The sequence below is a fragment of the Pleurodeles waltl genome, chromosome 8, assembly GCF_031143425.1.
Source record: "Pleurodeles waltl isolate 20211129_DDA chromosome 8, aPleWal1.hap1.20221129, whole genome shotgun sequence".
Taxonomy (NCBI): domain Eukaryota; kingdom Metazoa; phylum Chordata; class Amphibia; order Caudata; family Salamandridae; genus Pleurodeles; species Pleurodeles waltl.
This window is the reverse complement of record NC_090447.1, coordinates 1,442,450,115-1,442,471,014: the sequence shown is the minus strand read 5'-3', so window position 1 is coordinate 1,442,471,014 and position 20,900 is coordinate 1,442,450,115. Positions and strand designations below refer to the sequence as shown.

The following is a 20,900-nucleotide window of genomic DNA, read 5'->3' as shown; positions in this document are numbered from 1 at the left end:
CTTTTGTACCTTCATCTAGGTTAGCAGGGGCTCCTGTTCTCCCTGGACTCTTCAGTGCTTCTTGGACTTGGTCCCATTCTTCTACAGGTCTTCAGGTCCAGGAATCCATCCTTGGTGTCTTGCAGTCTCTTCTGGTTCTTGCATTATCTTCTTTCTTGTGTTCTTGCATGTTCTAGGAAAGTTACTGTGATTTACACCTGATTTCCTGGGCTGAGGGGTGGGTTCCATTACTTACCTTTGGTGTTTTCTAATACTCCCAGTGCCCCTCTACACACTACACTTGCCTAGGTGGGAAACCGACTTTTGCATTCCACTTTCTTAGCATATGGTTTGTGTTCCCCCTAGGCCCATTTCTATTGTGATTTTCACTATTTGCACTGTTTTCGAAATGTTTTCATGCATATTTCTGCATACTAGTGTATATAATTTGTGTATTACTTACTTCCTAAGAGAGTATAGTGTCTATGGTATTTTTGTCATTTGTGTCACCAAAATAAAGTACCTTTATTTTTGTACCACAGAGTATTTTCTATCATGTGTGTGAGTACTGTATGACTACAGTGGTATTGCATGAACTTTGCATGTCTCCTAGTTAGGCCTGGGCTGCTCATTCACACTTCCCCTAGAGAGCCTGGCTTCTAGAAACTGCCTACATTTTACTAATGAGGAATGACTGGACCTGGTATAAGGTGTAAGTACCTTAGGTACCCACTACAAACCAGGCCAGCCTCCTACACCTGCGGAGTCAGCAGACCACCATATCTGTGATCGCATTTTAAATAAAGACAACTTTAAAGAAAATGCAGGTTTTGTCCAAAAAGGTTTTTGGTTTGTTTGAGAGTTGTCAAACTACTGCCTAAGGGAACCCTGCCCATTTGTGAAAGGGTTAATACACCCTCTGAGGTGTCAGTAAAATTTCAATGTTTTGGGACTGGATTTCGTTCATAAAACACTGATGTATTCCTTAATGAATCGCTTTTTGGAATATGCGCCCTAATAGCATTACTTTCAAATAGAGAATCATTGTGGGTTCCTAAACCCATTTTGCGACTTGGTAGTCTGTTAGTTAACCCAATATGGGTTTATACATAACAAATAGCCATTTTGCAGTGTCAAACCCTGTGATTTTGGGAATCTCAGGCTTTGTGACAGCACATTTGTTTTGTACATCAGGCTCAAAATTCTTTACGATGTCTTTGGCAGTCCCTAATGAGCAGTTTATTGGCCTTGTAAAAAAAGAAAATTGTAAAAAAAAAGCTTAAAACGCCTGCTTCATTTCTTTCCCTAAAAGTGCACAGATGCCTTAGCTTTTGCCCCATGAGTTGTAGAAACTATATATTGCATCTGGATTTAAATTCAGAGAGACGCTGAAAATCTCCTAGTTACCTAGTTAATTTATGGACTGCAGACAGTGGAGCTCGTAAACACAGGTTGGTAACTGGGTATTTGTGTTTTGGACTTCGGCTGTTTACAGCACATTCACTAACCGGAATAGTTAATATATACACTGAAGTGGGAAAAGAAATGCACAGACCCCATACTGCGTTAGTGCAAAGAATGGAATCAATATGCCCCACAAACGTTTCCGTTTCTGGCAGATGCTCTTGAGTATTGCTACATAGGGTTCAAAATGCTTGCCTTTCCATTCATTGTATACATGTTCCTGCTCCCTGGGGATCATATGTCCCTTTGAGCAAGATTTCCTACTTTATAGCACCTAATGCCAGCCGGAGAAAAGATGGGCTGTGAGCGAACATGCACAATACAGGGGATACCAGCTATGCTGGGTCAGATTCAGGCATGGTGAAGTATACAAGGTCTAGCTCGGAACAGGAACTTAATCTAATGGCAGCACTTGTAATCTGGCATATGTAGGTGCTTGGTTAAAGCTGTACCCCACCAAAGATACTGTAGAAGTCCACAATGGGCCCAACAATGGGTAATGCTACCAGGTGATTCCCTGCCTTTAGGGACACCAAAGACCAGTCAGGTGTTTCCACCTACAAAGTACTGTAATCTAGAACATTGTTTAAATCATGAGAATCCAGGACAATTACTACTAGAATACTATAGGCCAGTGGTTCCTAATCTGTGGTCCAGGGACCCCTTGGGGTCCGCAAAGCCTCTTCATGGTTCCACGACTGCTTAGAAAATTATACACTATTGACAGATTAGGCCCCCAGCTTTCAGTAATGACTTATTGGGGGGGGGTCCCAGGACTCCAATAATGAGTCAGTTGGGGTACCCGAGTTCCAGTAATCATAAAGAGGGGGTCCACAGAAATCAAAAAGTGGGGAACCACTCCTGTATCCTGTTAAATGAATACCCAAGACTGCAAATGAGATGCCTGAAGGCACGCCTTTTTAAACCAGCCATGACAGCAAGGTCTTGGTGGAACCCTCTGTTATATTAACCTCTTCCATTCCAGTGTGTGGCCTGCTTTTCAATTTTGAAGCAGGGTGTTCAGCTGTACCTAATTAGCTGAGCACTATCACTAAGTAATTGAGATGGGAGACATAATTGTTTGGCCGAGGTGGGGCTTCCCTGGGTTTGATTCTTGTACACAGAACAAATTCATTGATAAGGATTAGAAGGGGGTACTGCACACCGCTGCAAGTATTGCTTATAGATTAGATGGAATAAACTATTCCAATTAAAGTGGTGTTAAAACATCTTTTATTTTTGTGAAAATGTAAACTTCTGACACGTGTTTCACTCTGACCAATATGCTGTTGAGATTTAACAAGGCTTCTACATAATTCAGAGTAAAGTCAGTAGTGAAGCGATAGGAGTAGTGAAATTGTGAAAAGTCACGAATATTTTGAGAGGCCTGAGCCCTCAAATCACTTAAACATGATAAAATGATACAAAAATAAAAGAACATTAAGCACCACTATAATTGACTTCAATTGCATTATTAAACACAAGTCCAAATACAGCTTCCAACAGCTTTTTCAACTTTGTTTCCTGTTCCTAAACTGAAAGTTCTTTGAGGGTTTGTTTGCAGATTTCAGAAGGTCCAGGGTATGCATGTTAAGTGATTTATTTGATAGGTTAGGATTTGGTTTTCAAAAGAAGAGATTACCTTGATATTCAGTGAATAATTCATTTTCTTTTTAACTAAGTGATGCTACCAAACTCCAGTCCTTGCCCCCGGCTCTCCAAATGTTTCCCAGACACATCAATGGTAATTTGAGATTTTTCTACACCACTGTGTATATGTAGCATGCAAACGTATACTTACCAGTTTTTACTTTTTCTGTCAAGGTGTGGCCAAGTCCTGCACAGTCCTGATAGGTTATCGACACACTGTACAGTGTTCCTGCTGCAAGTCCCTGGGCTACCATTTTCATGGCGCTCATGTTTACAGTCAGTGGCGTTCCCAACATACTGCGGATCTCCACTTGGAATATATGGTGCAGTGAGGAATTAATACTCCAAGACATCTGGAAGCTGTTGGCAGTGACACTGAAAATTCTGAGGTTTGTCACAGTTGAGCAATCTACAAGTCAGCAAGAAAAGAGTTTAGGAAAATCAGTGGGCACTTTCAATTGCATCTTTGTTATGCACATAACACATTAAACATGTTTCCTGTTTTCTCATCAAAACATAGAAATTATTTGATATTAGTGATGATTGAACAATTTAATGCATAAGTAGGCTACTGACATCAAAGACCCAAACAATGTAAAAACGTCTCTGATTGGTAAAGGCTTTTGAGAGACCTCAGTCGCTGGCTGCCAAAGTCACGATTACGTCCTCACTATCTTTAGTGACACTCAATATATAAATGCCTACTGTGGAAACTTTTCCATGCATCAAAGAGCAAACAGGGGGTACCGGGCTCAAATTACACCAATAACAGTATTTTACCTATGTCCTGTGCTGACACCAATATTATTACTGTTGGACTGAAAGGCGGACACCAAATACGCCCCTTACCATGCTTGGCTCTCAAGGTAGCGAATCAGAGCCCTCAAACCTTCACATGAAGAGTTGGGGGTGGCCAGAGGCTCGCGACTGAGGTCAGCATACAATGACAATGAATACGTCATTTCCCAGTCAACTTTTTACTCAACTTGTAAAAGTACTTTAACCACTAGACACTGCTAAATACTGCGCATGGAAATACATAAGGCAAAGGCTTACACGATTATCTCTTGGGAAATGTAGGGGTACCAACTTCAGACTGCACCCCACCGCTTGCAGGTAATATCACACAATTAATGCAAAACTATACTAAGCAGTTGCAAGGATTGTTGGGACCAGTTTCTGTTCTCTGTCCTAAGACTGCAGTTACAACAATAATGTTGGTCTAAGGTCGTCCTTATGCTGTCTTTTTTAGGCAGGCCTGGTGCCTGTTACAGTTATCGAGGTCCCATAGGCTTGGTTGCGCATAGTACTTTAAACTCCTGAATCGCAAGTTATACCTGCTACTTGATGGTGGCAGAGAGCTGCCCCCATGTAATGTTACTTTTGTCTTGGTCTCCACTGGTCTGGGGCCCCTTTCATTGGACAATAAGTAATGATGGCACAATGATTACACATTGTCCAATGGAAGATGCCCCAGACCAGTGAACAATGACTGGGAGTTCTACCCCAAACCAATAATCCGCAGATAGAAATTGTGGATTTCACAGAGGACCAGCTCTGGGAAAGGTTTCAGGCGGCTCCTGGCTTGCACAGTTTAGATACTGTTTATGTATCATTCCAGGGAAGATTATTTACGGTTCTCTAGATGAGATTTATGCTGTGAGATAAATAACGATTGTTTATTCTTCATATTAATTACATATGGTTTGTGATGTTGCACATTTAAATTAAGGAGAATTGATCATTTTAACTTCAATTGTGAATAAACCTGAATATTTGCTGAAGAATACATTAAGCAACAATGTTATCATAAAAGTCAGAAGAATGCCCAACCCTAAGACGCAGAAATCCAGTCGCGAGAAGGGCTGACAGGTTCTGAGTGCTGATTAACTAACCCCAGGGTGGTGAGAAAAGTCAACGTATTAATATCAAAGATATCACAGCCAATCTTAATTTCAACTACTTGTGACTCTCAAAAACTTTCACCTATTTTGTGACTCTTTTAATGTTTATGCCTCATGGAATGTGCTCTGTTATCTCTAGGTCTGGGACTTGCTATATGAAACAGTATATATGAAATAAGCTAAAAAACATACAACAGTGCCATGGGCGTCCGCAGGGGGGCAGTGAGGGGAGGCCCTCTCCCCTCCCACGATTTAGGTACAACCTGGTGTGGAAGCTCACAGTGCATCGTAACACTATGGCTGCCAAGGTGTTACACCGCCTCACATTGCATGACGTTAAAATCACCCCCCCCTCAAAACGCATTATGCCTCCCCCTAAAGAAATTTCTGCAGACACCCATGAATAGAGCATAATAATATAAGAGAGTTTACTAATAAGGAAATAGCCCAGAGGTCACACAATGAAATGGCATTGCCAGTGACAAGAGCCATCATCAGCTAAAAGGAAGGCTGTACTCTAGTGAGACAACCATGGATCTTAATGATGCTTAAAGTTTGTTGGCAATGATGAAGAATGTGCATAGGTATGGTAATGTGATTTTGGCTGTACCATGTACTGAGAGAAAAAATGATGCTGCTTATCGACATACGGCTGGAGGCACACTGGTACTGATAAAGAGAGCGCATAGTGGTAGGGAACTACAGTATTAAAAATCTCATATTGATGGACGAAATCCTACTTATTCATCATCTACTGTGAATAGGATCTTCTAGAGCATAGTATATTCCAAACCTCAGATTTCACAAAAAGGCTTTATCTTGGGACCCGCTCTCTTCTCCATGGGCTAGAGTACATCCAAAAAGCAGCTGCCAAACAACTTCTACATCTTTGCATCTGTGATCAAATCACTGAGTCCATTCAAGTTGTTGTCTAACAGAAGAAATATCTTGTTCATCACTCTGCACATGGCCACAGGGCCACCAGTGGCACTTGACATTTCTTCTTAGAACTCAAACTTGAATGAAGGATTGAATAGAGATTTCTAAAGATCATGGCTACTCCATACGGGGTCCCAGTGCTAGAACTGTAAAGGCATGCTCAGCAGTGAAGCTTCAACAGAGAAGGGAAAGGATGAGGTTTTAGGGCCTTCCTCTATGTCAACTCTTAAGAAATGGCATGAAGTGACAGCAGAAGCTGATTTCATTCTTTGCTGGCAAATCTTCACATGCATCTTAGTATACCAATGCTCAGGTCTCACTTCTGTCAACCTATTTGACCAATGACTTTGTGTTTCACCACTGTGCATATTAGTTGCTCAATGTTCACCAGTAGCACATTACATATTGTATTCAGTTTAGCTGCCTATTGGCTTTAACGTGGCATTAGACATTACATTTGGTATTTGGGTTTAGCTGCCTATTGGCTATAACATGGCATTAGCCATTACATTCTGTATTCAGTTTAGCTGCCTATTGGCTTTAACATGGCATTAGCCATTACACTCTGTATTCAGTTTAGCTGCCTATTGGCTTTAACGTGGAGTTAGACATTGCAGTTGAGACATTGCAGATGAGCTGTGTTTTTCCAAGCTGTGTTTTTCCACATGATAGACCAAGCTGTGTTTCTCACACCAAAGTCTAGCTGATAAGAGAGCGTACATTTGGTGTTTTCCTTTCTGCTCAGCCTTGGAAAGAGGAGGGGTCTAGGAGATCTGGCCAGTCTCCAAAGGCTTGCCTTCCTTTCCCGATTCTGAGAGGAGGGGGCACGTTTTTGGAGCGATGTCCCTGGGCAACAGCGAAGGAGAAATATCTTGACTTCAGACAGGAACAAAGTTGCCGGTCCCCGTTTGGGTAGAAAATCTCTTTCTCGCAGTTGAACCATAGACATCAACTTGCAGGCCCCAGAAAGATGAAGAAGAGTGATAGGCCCTACGGTGATGCAATTTTGACTTTTATGCTTTGCTTTGAAGTTATGCTATAATATAATACATGTATTTGCTGTGTGCATTGCAAGAAGTACTTTGATATATTTTGCTTTCATTGCTGCGACTACTTTTAAATGTGTGCTTCCAACCTACTAATTTCGTCTCTCAGGAACCTCGTGGTGAAGTAATAATAACAATAAATGTCTTCTTTAAACTAAGAAGTGCATTCCAGAGAAGTTTTGTAAGCTTGGTCATAAAATAAGAGAAGGAAAGCAGAACAACTACTGAAGTATTGCTGTATTACATTCCTTTCTAATAGAATCACTTTCACTTAGAGTTTCAATAAAACAAGTCTTTAATATAAGGGACAGTCTGGTATCTTGATTGTTACGATCAAAATAATTCATTTTTTATAAAAAGAGACAACATTATACAATATTTGGAAGGTAGGATTATTTTGCAAAATTCTCTAACTTCATCATTAGATTAACTCTTTTAATGTTCTGTATTGTTTCATAATTCAAAGACTTTCTGTGGGAATTTAAGAAACAATTGATTCTATAGGAGATCATGTACATGATTAACATTAGGAACACTATTGTGATGATTTATTAAATGATTATAAATATAAATACTATATATCTGAGATTTACCATAAAAAAATGAGTGGAGTTTATGAACTAGGAGTCTTATCAATGTGTGATGTGATGTTGACTATCTTTTGGACAGATTGTGATTTTCATTTTGTGACAATATGTGAGGCTTCTGATTTAGGAAACAATGTTAGGAATTATTGTAGTATTAGTGCAGGGGAACGCAGAATCCAACAACTATAGTTTATTTAAGTCGCAGATACACCTCCAAGACCTCTGTCTGCCTCCCTGGTAATCTCCAACTGCCTCCCTTCCAACCCTTCACATTCCATTCCAACCACATTCATTTAACTCATAACATTCTACATAAGCTCTACATTCTTAAAAGGAAAACACATTACATAACACATCTTCCCCCCTTAGAAATGTAATCCAAGGACAAAAATACAAAACAAATGAAAAACTAAAATTACAAATAAGAATAACTAATCTACAATATAGTCCTTTAAATCCACAAGTTTCTTAATAATTCTACCCAGTTTGCTTCTATAATTTTCATTCCTTTCAGGGTGATCCGGGTGGACGTCAGAAACTTCTACTTCCTGTGTAGAACTGTCATTGTTAGCCATGGTATCTTCTGATGAAGAATCTGCTCCCATAATGTTTGCAGCTCCAGAGGGAAAGTCATTATAAACAGTATCTAACCACGAACAATTCTTCATAGCTTCAGTAGAAGAATTCTCATTCACACCAGTAAAATCTCCTACTAACTTTGCACAACGACTCATATGCCATACCCGCCCATCTCTTAATTTAGCAGAATTTTTGTATACTTTAAGAACTGTTTTAGGTTGCGAAAACCCTGTATCACCCTTTTTACCTTTACCTGGTAGTTCGACACAAACAACATCCCCCTTCTTCAACCTAATATCCTTAGCACCTTTCTTCAAATCGTCACAGGTTTTATAAATACCTTGTGCTCTTAGAATATTTGCCTTAATCTCGGTAGGTGACCATTCCTTCACTCTAGATTTACGAAACCAACCCTGATTATCTTTCATAAATGAGATTCTTCCTCTCATGACAGTAAAAGGAGTGTGGCCTGTTACAGCTGGGGTGGTTCTGTACATCCAAATCATTTCTTACACTGGTTTTCCAATCAACATTCTTATAGTTAGCTAATTGCAATGAATCTTTAATAACTCGGTTAAACCTCTCCACTTCTCCATTCCCACTAGGGTGATAAACAGAAACCAACTTGTGTTCAATGCCATTTCTCTCTAGAAATTCCTTAATTTCCTCACTCTTAAATTGAACACCATTATCAGTGATGATTTTCCTAGGTAACCCTTCCCTTTGAAAAAGTTCATCCAAAAATATTAGAACGTTCCTTGAACTAGCTCTGGAAACAATTTTAATCTCTGGCCACTTTGAGAAGTAATCTACCACTACTATAATGTACCATTGCACATTCTCCTCAACGATAGGTTCCATTATATCCAAACCTATAACTTCCCAAGCCATCTCAGGACAAGGTACAGGATGTAAAGTTGGTTTTAAGGTTACCAAAGATTTGTCAGCGTTCATGCATAGATCACAACTCCCAACAATCCTCTCGATATTAACATCCATACCAGGCCACCAATGGTTCTCTTTAATTTTCTTTTTAGTTTTGACTATGCCTAAATGTCCCTCATGATTTATTTTAATAATGGAGTCCCTTAATTTCTCAGGTGGCACCATTCTATTACCTCTCCAAACCTTATAATGGTCTACCGATAATTCATCACGTAACTCAAAGAAAATTCTGAGCTCAGCTGAAATCCTTTTTTTTCCGGCCAACCTTCTTGAATGTATTTCTTTAACGTGGTTAATATAGGGCCATTCGCGTTTGTTTCATCCCAAACCTCCGAACTGATGGCCGTCCAATCATAATTCCCAGACCAAGCAACCATGAGCCCTTCATCATCATTCACCAATTCTTGGAGGGGTAGAGGCAATCTGCTTAAACAATCTGCCACCTTATTCTGAACTCCTGGGACATATACGAATTTATACTTGAATTCTAACAATCTTATGGACATCCTAGCTATTCTTGCTGTGGCCTTTATCAGTCCTTCAGTGGTCAATACTTTAATTAGGGGTTTATGATCACACCTAATTTCAATGTCAAAACCCCACAGAAAATTCCTGAAATACTCTAGACCCCACACAACTGCAAGGGTCTCTCTCTCGATAACTGAATACCTTTCATCCGTGGGAGAAAGTGCTCTTAAAGCAAATGCTATAGTCACCTCCTCACCATTAGCACCTTTCTGGCTTAACACAGCACCAATACCTCTATTAGATGCGTCCGTGGTGAGGATAGAGGCAAGATTAGGATCAAATCCTGCCAGCGTCTTACCCTCACAAATTTCTTGCTTTAAACATTCAAAGTCTTCCTGTAACGCATCTGTCCATACAAATTTACACCTTTCTTTCAACAATTGTCTTAAATTAAATGTTTTCTCTGAAAAGTTCCTAACAAACCTCGCATAGAATTCCATTAAACCAAGGAAAGATCTTAATTTGTCCTTATTACTAGGAGCCGGGGCACCTCTAATGGCAGACAACAACTCTTTTTTGGGTTTAATCCCACTCATAGGGCCAGATGTAGCAAAGTGTTTGCGCCTCGCAAACGGCGAAAATCGCCGTTTGCGAGGCGCAAAAGCCACTTTGCCATTCAGAAATGCATTTTGCGAGTCGGCTCCGACTCCGCAAAATGCATTTCCGACTCGCAAATAGGAAGGGGTGTTCCCTTCCTATTTGCGACTCGCAGTGGGATGCAATTCCATTTGCGACCGCGTACGCGGTCGCAAATGGAGTCGCAGTTACCATCCACTTCAAGTGGATGGTAACCCACTCGCAAATTGGAAGGGGTCCCCATGGGACCCCTTCCAGTTTGTGACTGGACCCCAAATTATTTTTTCAGGGCAGGGAGTGGTCCAAGGGACCACTCCCTGCCCTGAAAAAAAACCGAAACTAAAGGTTTCGTTTTTTTTGAAGTGCAGCTCGTTTTCCTGTTAGGAAAACGGGCTACACTTCAAAAAAAAAAAACTGCTTTATTGAAAAGCAGGTCGCTAACATGGAGGCCTGCTGACGACAGCAGGCCTCCATGTTAGCGAGTGCCTATACTCGCAATGGGGCCGCAATTTGCGACCCACCTCATGAATATTCATGAGGTGGGTCATTGCGACCCCATTGCGAGTCGCAGTAGGTGTCTGAGACACCGTACTGCATAGCAATTTGCGACTTGCAAATTGCGAGTCGCAGGGACTCGCAATTTGCAAGTCGCAAATTGCCGACTTGCTACATCTGGCCCATAGTGATTTCATGACCCAAATAGTTCAAATGTTGAACTCCAAATTTACACTTTGAAAATTCAGCCGTAAGACCTTTCTCTCTTAGAATACCTAAAACGCAGGCAACTCTCTCATCATGTTGCATCCTGTTTTTTCCCATGATTAAAATGTCATCTTGAAATACAATAACACCTTCTATGTCCTTGAATAGTTTATGCATTAATTTCTGAAAAACTGCTGCAGCTTAGGCCAGTCCGAAAGGCATGCGAACATAACGGAAACAACCCTGTGGGGTCATGAAAGCAGTCAAATTTTTACTATCCTCATGTAATCTGACCTGATGGTAAGCGGACAATAAGTCAATGGAGGTGAACCACTCCATGTCCTTTGTCAAGGCAAGCATTTCAGATATCCTTGGCAAAGGAAATCTCTCCACCAGTATGTTGTCATTTAAGTACCTCAAGTCGATGCACAAACGAATCCTCCCATTGGCCTTACATACTGCCATCAATGGAGAGATCCATTCAGAGGCATCCACTTCCTCAATTATACCCTTTTGTAAGAGAGACTCCAATTCCTTATTGACTTCATCTCTTATCACCCAAGGGATATTACGAGATTTGTGAACTCTTGGTACCGCATTGTCCTTCAAAACAATTCTATGAGTGAAGTCTTTAAGACCACCAATTTTTCCAGAAAAGAGTTCTGGAAATGTGTCCCTCAGTGTGAGACTATAGTCTCTGTTTTCACTCACTACTTTAACCTGTTCCACACCATTGGGATCCAACACAATATTCAAAGCTCTTTGATCCAACCAACCTAATACCGATGGGCCCTCTTCGGAGAACCGGAGTCAGCTGCAATCAGTACATGTACTCCCCCCAAGATAATCTCACATACCGGCTTGTTCCTTGATTGCACACTCAAGTGTGAACACAAGAATTTTCAGCATGATTTACTTTCTACCGATCTACTACAACCGGGTAATCAAACTCACTATTTATACCTAGGACACATTCATGAGCCCTTGAATCTATGCTAGAATCGGAATTGCATTTTGAATCAGATTTACTGACTACTGCTGCAACCGTTCTACCTTTCCTACATACCTTGGCAAAATGGCTCTTAATGCCACACACAGCACATTGTTGGTCACGCGCAGGGCATTTCCTGTAGAATGCTAAATGTTCCTTACTACCACAGCGCAAACACTTCCTCTCATTAGTCTTTATTTCAGGTTGCTTCCTTTGTGTTCCTTCCCTATTCTTTTGAAATTTAACCTTGTAAACTATTTTGTTCTGTACCTCTTTTTTCTCAAGGGAAATAGCCCTTGCACATTTATTGGAAATTTCAGCTTATTTTACTAGGGTCACAACCTCCTCCAATGGTGACTCACCATGCACCCACAACCTCTCTTGGATATGTGAATTGTTTACATGCATAATGACCTGATCTCTGATCAGCTCATTGTGTAATCCACCAAACCTACAGGTAAGTGCCAGTTTTATTAGTTCAGAGACATATTCTTCAATGGATTCTGTTTTCTTTTGTTTTCTACTAAAGAAATTATATCTGTCAATGGCAATACAAACAGAGGTCGAATAATATCTATCTAGGTCTTCTAAAGCATGAGCAAAAACATTCGAGTCTCCATCTTGTTTAACTTTCTTTTCCAGTGAATTATACACTTTAAGGCCCATGGGACCCAAGCAATGTAATAAAATCTTCTTCTTTTTAACTGGAGTTAAGTCTTCATCATCAATGGTGTCTAAGTAATTAAAAAAATATTCCTTCCACTCCAACCATTTGACGTATTGATCACCCGGGGAACTCAGAAAGGGTTGTGGAGGAGTGAGGGTAAAAGTTTGAGCAGCACTCATTTTTACCCTGAAGGATAATACAAATTTAATAAAGACTAAAGAAGAAAAAGAAACAAGCGTCTTTAATAGTAATGAAATGGTAGTACACACAAGATGGCTGCCGAGGAAACACCACCAGGAGTACTAGTCTTCCAAAGGAAGCAGAACTTGAACTTTGAACTCTCAGTTAGGACAGCCAAGCTTGGACAGCCAAGAGTGAAGAGTCACAACAGATTCCGAAAGACGCATAAGAAGGTAAGTTAAATCTATACAATTTACGCAGCAGTTAGGGCGGTGAGAAGTCCGTCGCACATTAAGCGATCCAGGCAGTGATCACAGCCTCGCGCACCTCAAAGTTCCGTGGGCGCGAGTATGGCGATTGCTACCTCGCGCCCACGCGAGTGTTGCAGCAGTGGGCGCGAGTGTAACGGTTACTACCTCGCGCCCCTTCCCGTTCCGTGGGCGCGAGGGTTGTAGCAGTGGAAGCGAGTGCGGCGGTTGCTGCCTCACACTACTCTGAAATTCTGTGGGCGCGGGTGCGACAGTTAATGCCTCGCGCCCCTCGCGCCCCACTCTCAGCACGAAGGAAAACAAAGTAAAATGGCTTTGGGAAGCGCAAATCAGGGCTAAGGGCGGCCCTGAGAAAGCCAGGCGAAAAGCCTGGAGGTAGGGAGCGGGAGGTATTGGTGCTACTCACTCCGTGTAGTTGATGCAGGGAGTTGAACCAACGTGATTCCAGAGTCCTTGATGATAAATACAGCTCTCCAGTGTGAGTCTAGAGTCCTTGACGATAAATACAGCTCTTGTCTCCAAAATTCCTGTAGTATCAGTGCAGGGAAACGCAGAATCCAACAACTGTAGTTTATTTAAGTCGCAGTTACACATCAACTCCTCCAAGACCTCTCCCCCGGTAATCTCCAACTGCCTCCCTTCCAACCCTTCACATTCCATTCCAACCACATTCTTTTAACTCATAACATTCTACGTAAGCTTTACATTCTTAAAAGGAAAACACATTACATAACAATTATGTATGAGTATTCTAAGATTTTTGGCATGTGTACATTCTTTTCCTTCTCTTTAGATTATGTTGTTTTATATTCTCTTCTAAATTTAAGGGTTAAACCTTGATTTTTTCTATGATTAGATTTACAGCACTGAAGATGAGGATCATACCTCGAAACACGTGTTGGGTGGCTGTTGTGTGAAATTCTACTGAAGACTGATTTACTGAAGCTCTAAGTGAAAGTGATTGTATTAGAAAGGATTATAATACAGTAGTGTGAATATTACCTATGGGCTTGTGCACCTCCAAATAGGTTGACATGAGGGTATCTGGAATTCGGTCCAAGGGATACGGTCCTTGGACATACATACACCGTGCCCACAATCCCTTAACCCCACATGTTTCTATTTTAAAAAAGGTCTCACTTTGGTGGTACATCCTACGTAATACAGGCATCTAGGTTCTGTAGTGTTTGCATGATTTAGAACAGAACCTTTCTCCCCATGGACTCCATATCACTGTGTGATGTAATTGTTAGAATAGCTCTGTGTGTGGCCTAGTTATTCAGTGGGTACCAGGCTGGGGAAGACGCTACAGAGTCTAAAATTCCATCCAATCAAAATGAAGGAGCCTCCCAAACCACCTGGAGTTTCAAACAGCAGTGCAAGCCTGGTTGTTCTCAAATACCTGGCCCATTACTCAGTTTGATCCGCAAGGTAAACCATCTGATTGATTGATTGATTTATTGACTGACCATTTCTAAAATATACTGCTACCAAATCAAGGCACCCTAGTGCTAGGAACATAAAAGTACAGAAACAACTGGAGAAAAATAGACTATCAATGGAGTAGAGCGTGTATAAGTGGGTTTTATGTTGTTTTCTAAATGACAAATTGGAGGAGTCATGCTAAGGCAGGGTGGAAATTGGTTCCATGCCTCTTGGCCATAAGATAACTAAAAACAGGCTCCCTTCTCCCATTCTTCATTTAGGAAATACATAAAAGATTAGTAGAGGCAGAATGTAGCGTGGAAGGTGGTTTGTACTTATTGAACAACTTCTGTATGCGACTGGGAGCTAAAGCTTGCATTGCAGCATGTCAGAAACAAGAGAGCCTTGAACAGAAATGCTCAAAGGTAAACCTATGCACATTTTGCAGGTGATGTGACATATGACAAAACTTTCTGACTTCCTAGAGAATACATGCCACTGCATTTTTAATGGTTTGTAGGCGATGGGTCTGTTTCTTGGGAGTCATAGGAAAACCGTGTTGCAGTAATCCAGTGGAGCCATAATAGTGTCTTGAACAAATATTTTCCTGTACTCTGTCAGTATGAATGAAGGCTCATTCTTCAAAGAGAGAGAAGCAAGTGGGGACTGTTTTAGAAATATGCTCCTGAGATGAAAGGTTTGTGTCAAAGATGATTCCCAAGTTCCTAGCAGAAGAAACAGGAGAGGGGCAGGTGCCACCACCACTGAACACCAACTGGATTTCCAGATGGAGACTTTGCCGAAAATCTAAATTTCAGCTTAGAAGAGTTAAGTGTCAAGGAGTTGTGGTCCATCGATTGCACACTGGAAAACTACATTGCATAAATCTGGGTTGAAGGGACATCATGTAGCTATCTAAGCTTAAAATCTACTGAGTATCTTCTATATAGTAAAATAACGAAAAATCCAAAATATCAAATATTGGATGTTAAAGGAGTAACATAGAGTTTAAATAGAGCAGGATTGAGAGCTGAGCCCTGAAGTACTTCAGACTGGACACGTTTACAAATGAATTGAAAAGATTGCATTGAAACCACCAGAGCCCATTTATACTAATGAATCAACACAAATGAGGCAAACCAGTCAAGGGCATGGACTCCCACTCCTCCTGCTTCTCCTAAAAGAAAGAAGCAATAATAGAGTGGGAAATCGTGTCAAAGGCTGTTGAAAGGTGAAACTAAATCATAATTGTCAATAGACAGCATCCAAGCACATTCATAATTCATTGCCCACACCAATCATGACCAATTCAGAACTGAAACTAGATTGAAATCCAGATTGGTGAGGCTCCAAATAATGAGTGGATTTGACATAGAATGATAGCTGCATGGTCACTTAGGTTAAATGAGTCTGTTTCAGTAATGTAAGGACAATAACTTGTTTTCATAATTTGGGTACTTCTCCTGAAGATATTGATTGGTTCTATAGCCGGGTAAGTTGCAGAGCTAAGCTAGAGATCTAATGTTTAAGATGTTTCGCAGAAAATGGATCAAGAGTTGAATCAGAAGTTGAAACATTAATTGTGGTGAGCACAAGGTCTTCTTCAATAGGAGGAAAGCTTGAAAACATATCTGATACCATATGCAAAATTGCCTAAGAGACTTATTAATGGGGAGAGCTGAAATTGAAGGTCTTTAAGATGTTTGCAAGAAATCACATGAACAAATCATCACAAAGGGCTTGTGCTGACACAGATGAGTAATTGCACCATTCCAGGAAGCTCAGACTATTGAGAATATTGAATCTGATTTTACTGGGAGCAGTACAGAATAACATAAAAGTTTCTTCTCGTACTATAGATATTCTTTTTGTAATCGCTCAGTTCCATTTAGATAAAGGTCTAGACCTTGTGGCAAATAATGTGATCTCCACTTGAGTTCAAGATGTCTGCAGTGTTGTTTTGCTTCCATGGAGGCCTGCAAGAAGCATATGCAGAGGAGAGGAATTGATGCTGTTTGATGTGTATCATCAGAAATGAATTGTTTTAAGGAGCTGAGATCCACTTACTGAAAGTGGAAGTGTACTTAGTGCCTGTTGAACCTGGCCCTCTCTGCAAGGTCAACCCCAACCTCTTTGCTTTCTCCCCTCTTGGTTCTGAACTCATTTTATTGGCTTTTAGAACTCTGCGCTTTACTGCTGCTAACCAGTGCTAAAGTGCTTGATCTGTCTCCTTTAAACAAGGTAAAATGGAGTACACCCAATTGGCTCAATCACTTTCCTTGTAAGTCCTTAGTAAAGTGTTATACCATGTACCCAGGGCTGTAAATCAAATGCCACTAGTGGGCCTAAAGCAATTAGTGTGCCACCCACTGAAGTAGTCCTTTAAAAGCATGTGTCAGGCCTGCTATTGGATGATGTGTACACTTTTAAACTGGCAAGTCAACTAGCAATATAAACCTTTTGCCAGTTCTAAACGTTCCTTTTAATTACATATGTCATCCATAGGTTAGGCCCTAAACAGCCCATAGGGCAGGATGTGTTATATTTAAAAAGTTGGACATGTTCTTTTATGTTTTACATGTCTGGGCAGTGAAAATTCTCATTTGCGTTTCTCACTATTGCAAAGCCTACCTTTACCATAGGATAATATTGGATTACCTTATTACATTTAATAATTGATATCCTTTTGTTTGGGAGCAAGTAGGAATCTCATGTTTGGTTTCTGAGAATTATAATGTAAAACCTTCTTTAAAGATAGAATCATATTAAAGTCACAAAAATGCCACTTTTAGAAAATTTGTATTTTCTTGACCTAATCATTTGGTGCCTACAGCCTATTTTCCTGCGTCACATGACTAAGTGTAGTTAGCATTTAGCCTCTCTCTATTTCTCTAGACTGCCACACAATAGACAGCGTGGGTGTTTGCAGGGTGGGCTATTCGAGGGAGGATAGGGGGCGGAGCTGTCCACAGCTCTACTTGCACTTCAAAGACACTGCCTCATCTCACACACAAAGAACTTCATACTAGCCTACTGCGACTTCAGGATACGTGGGATCAGAACAGGGAGGCAGGAAATTCCAAACATAGACCCACTCTCCAATCTACTTCTTGACCTGTGAAAAGACTTTCAGAGGACTACCCTGCTGCCTATGGCCTGCTGTGTCCTTCAGAGGGCTGCATTGCTACACCAAGACGACTTCTAGCTGCTTGAAGCCTACCCTGCACCCTCATAGGACTGCCCTGCTGCCTGAGACCTCTTTACCAGCTTGAACCTAGGACTTCCAATCAATCAATCAATCAATCATAGCATTTATAAAGCGCGCTATGTACCCGTCAGGGTTTCGAGGCGCTGAGGGGGGGGGGGGGAGCGCTGCTGATTTAGCGGTCGAAGAGCCAGGTCTTGAGGAGCCTTCTGAATGCGAGGAGGTCCTGGGTCTGGCGAAGAGAAGTGGGGAGAGAGTTCCAGGTCTTGGCGGCGAGGAAGGAGAAGGATCTGCCTCCGGATATCTTGCGCTGGATTCGGGGTACGATGGCGAGGGCGAGGTTGGCGGATCGGAGTTGACGTGTTGGAGTGTAGAAGTTAAGTCTGGTGTTGAGGTAGGAGGGTCCGGTGTTGTGAAGTGCCTTGTGAGCGTGGGTCAGGAGTTTAAAGGTGATCCTCTTGTCTACCGGGAGCCAGTGGAGTTCCTTAAGGTGAGGGGAGATGTGACTTCGGCGGGGTATGTCGAGGATCAGTCGGGCGGAGGCATTTTGGATACGTTGGAGTCGTTTGATGTCTTTGGTTGGGATGCCTGTGTAGAGTGCGTTGCCGTAGTCAAGTCTGCTGCTGATGAGGGCTTGGGTCACCGTCTTTCTGGTTTCTGTTGGAATCCACTTGAAGATTCTGCGGAGCATTCGAAGGGTGTTGAAACAGGAGGAGGAGACGGCGCTGACCTGTTTGGACATGGTGAGGTCGGAGTCCAGGATGAAGCCGAGGTTTCTTGCGTGGCTGGCAGGGGTGGGCGGGGGTCCGAGGACGGAGTGCCACCATGAGTCGTTCCAGGCCGAGGGAGTGCGCCCGAGGATGAGGACTTCCGTCTTGTCGGAGTTGAGTTTCAGGCGACTGTTGTTCATCCAATCGGCGATGGATTTTAGTCCCTCGTGGAGGTTTGTTTTGGCGGTGAGCGGGTCTTTGGTCAGGGAGAGGACGAGCTGGGTGTCGTCGGCGTAGGAGATGATGCTGAGATGATGTTGGCGGGCCAGTTGAGCGAGGGGGGCCATGTAGACGTTGAACAACGTAGGGCTGAGGGAGGATCCTTGGGGGACGCCGCAGATGAGGTTGGTGGCTTTGGAGCGGAAAGGGGAGAGACGGACTCTCTGCGTTCTGTCGGAGAGGAAGGATGAGATCCAGTGGAGGGCTTTATCTTGGATTTCCAGAGTGACTCCAAGGAGCTAGTTGGCTGGCCTCCTCATCAGGACTTCAGGGAAAGAAAAGTCTTCAACCATCTTGAACCAGCACCTGGACCCAGCAAACTGAGTCCTGACCCCCTATGTGGTGCCCCTCCAGTCCAGAACCTGGGAAGTGGTGCTAATGGTGCCCAGATAGCCCAAATCCAAAACTTGGGACTTAGACAATTTCTGGCATAAAGTGTTCTGAGAACACAGAGGAGACAGGAACCTACCTGCTTTCCAGTCCGTCCGAGGTGCATCACTGGTCAGCCTGACTTCACAGCATCTCCTGCAACGTTCTTCTCGGCTACACCAACTTCTGTTAAGATGATCCTCCCACAAGGGGTATCTGGTTTTGTGAAGCGATTATCGGACATATCCTGCAGCTTCGTCCAACTGGAGATTTTTGATTTCCATAGAAGAGACTTAGGGCCTGATTACAACTTTGGAGGAGGTGTCAATCCATCCCAAAAGTGACGGTAAAGTGACGGATATACCACCAGCCATATTACGAGTCCATTATATCCTATGGAACTCGTAATACGGCTGGTGGTATATCCGTCACATTTGGGACGGATTAACACCTCCTCCAAAGTTGTAATCAGGCCCTTAGTGCCTGATAACAGGTTTTGCGGTCTTGTGACTGCCTGATAACAACCCTGGTAGTCAGACCACCAGGGGACTGCTGCCACCGCCAGCATCATGGATCCTGATGAGTCAGCGGCGGTCGAGGTCATGGTCAGCCACAGCAGCGCTGAGTTCAGCACCACTGTGCTTTTCAAGACTTCCCTCTCCCCCAGCCTTTTCATGCCGGGCTCCCGACATGAAAAGTCTGGCGGAAAGGCAGTAATGGGGTCCTCAGGGGGACCTCTGCACTGCCCAGGACCATGGCCCAATCTGCTTGGTGTATCCAACCTGTACTGTAGTCCACCAAAACATTTGACTTTGCGCCATTCTTGCGTGACTAGATATCTGTGGTTGGCGTTTTGATCTTTTAGGTGCTATTTTATACTTTAAACTTTAAAAGTTGATGACTTGAGTTGGATTTTTGTGGTTTTGATGTCAAATAATTTATTAATATTTACTTTATTTAGTAAATTGGTGTGGGATTTGTCTTGTGCTGTATTTTCACTTTATTGCTGTTTAAATGCTGCATAAATAAGTTACACATTGCTTCTGAGCTAAAACTGAATGCTTTGTGTCAAGCTATCAGAGGGTTAAGTACAGGCTAATTTAGTGACTTTTTGTAAACTGTGGCTGCTGCCTGAGGAGGGTTTCACCCCCCTCATCCATCAACCCAATTTTTCACAGTGTCAGAAAGTAGATGGGTGGATATGTGTCAGTATCAGTAGAGGCCACTTTAACAACCAACTTTTTGGACCACTGTCTACTTGGGTGTCCCAGAAGGCGGGGTATTTCTGGGGTGATGGGAAAGGCAAAATCTATAGCGATATGATGCATCCATACCAAAGAGGTTCTCTTGCAAGTAGTTATGAGATGAGGATGAGCAACAAGCAAATCGGCCTGACGTTAAGAAACTAGTAGGCATGTACAAGTGCAGCCCTATCCATTTGATTCACCACAGGCTTAAGGACAGCGACAATTCTGCAGTGACATGAATGGAGCATTTGTCTGATTCTGAAACACAAGAACACAGACCCTGTCCCACCTACACATGACTGACAAGGCATCCCTCAAGCACAAGAACATAAACCACACTATAAACAGACACACTCTTCTAACCACACACGACAGCCGGACAGCCCTCAAGCACAGGAAGAACATAAACCACACTATAAACACACACTCTCCCAACCACACAGAGCAGATGGAGCAGCCTCAAGCACAAGAATATAAACCACACTATAAACGGACACACTCTCCCAACCACACACAACAGACTGGCAGTCCTCAAGCACAAGAACATAAACCACACTATAAACAGACACACTCTTCTAACCACACACGACAGCCGAGCAGCCCTCAAGCACAAGAACATAAACCACACTATAAACACACACTCTCCCAATCACACACAA

General features: G+C 42.3%; 1 protein-coding gene across 2 annotated transcripts in view; it reads right to left on the bottom strand.

Annotated features, from left to right (window-relative positions):
• Positions 1-20,900, bottom strand: part of UMODL1 (uromodulin like 1) — a 499,986-nt gene that overhangs the window by 293,422 nt on the left and 185,664 nt on the right. For both annotated transcript variants that reach the window (XM_069202600.1, XM_069202601.1), the window contains exon 8: positions 3,245-3,502. In XM_069202600.1, the coding sequence (XP_069058701.1) occupies positions 3,245-3,502 (258 nt within the window). The remainder of the gene's footprint in view (positions 1-3,244; positions 3,503-20,900) is intronic.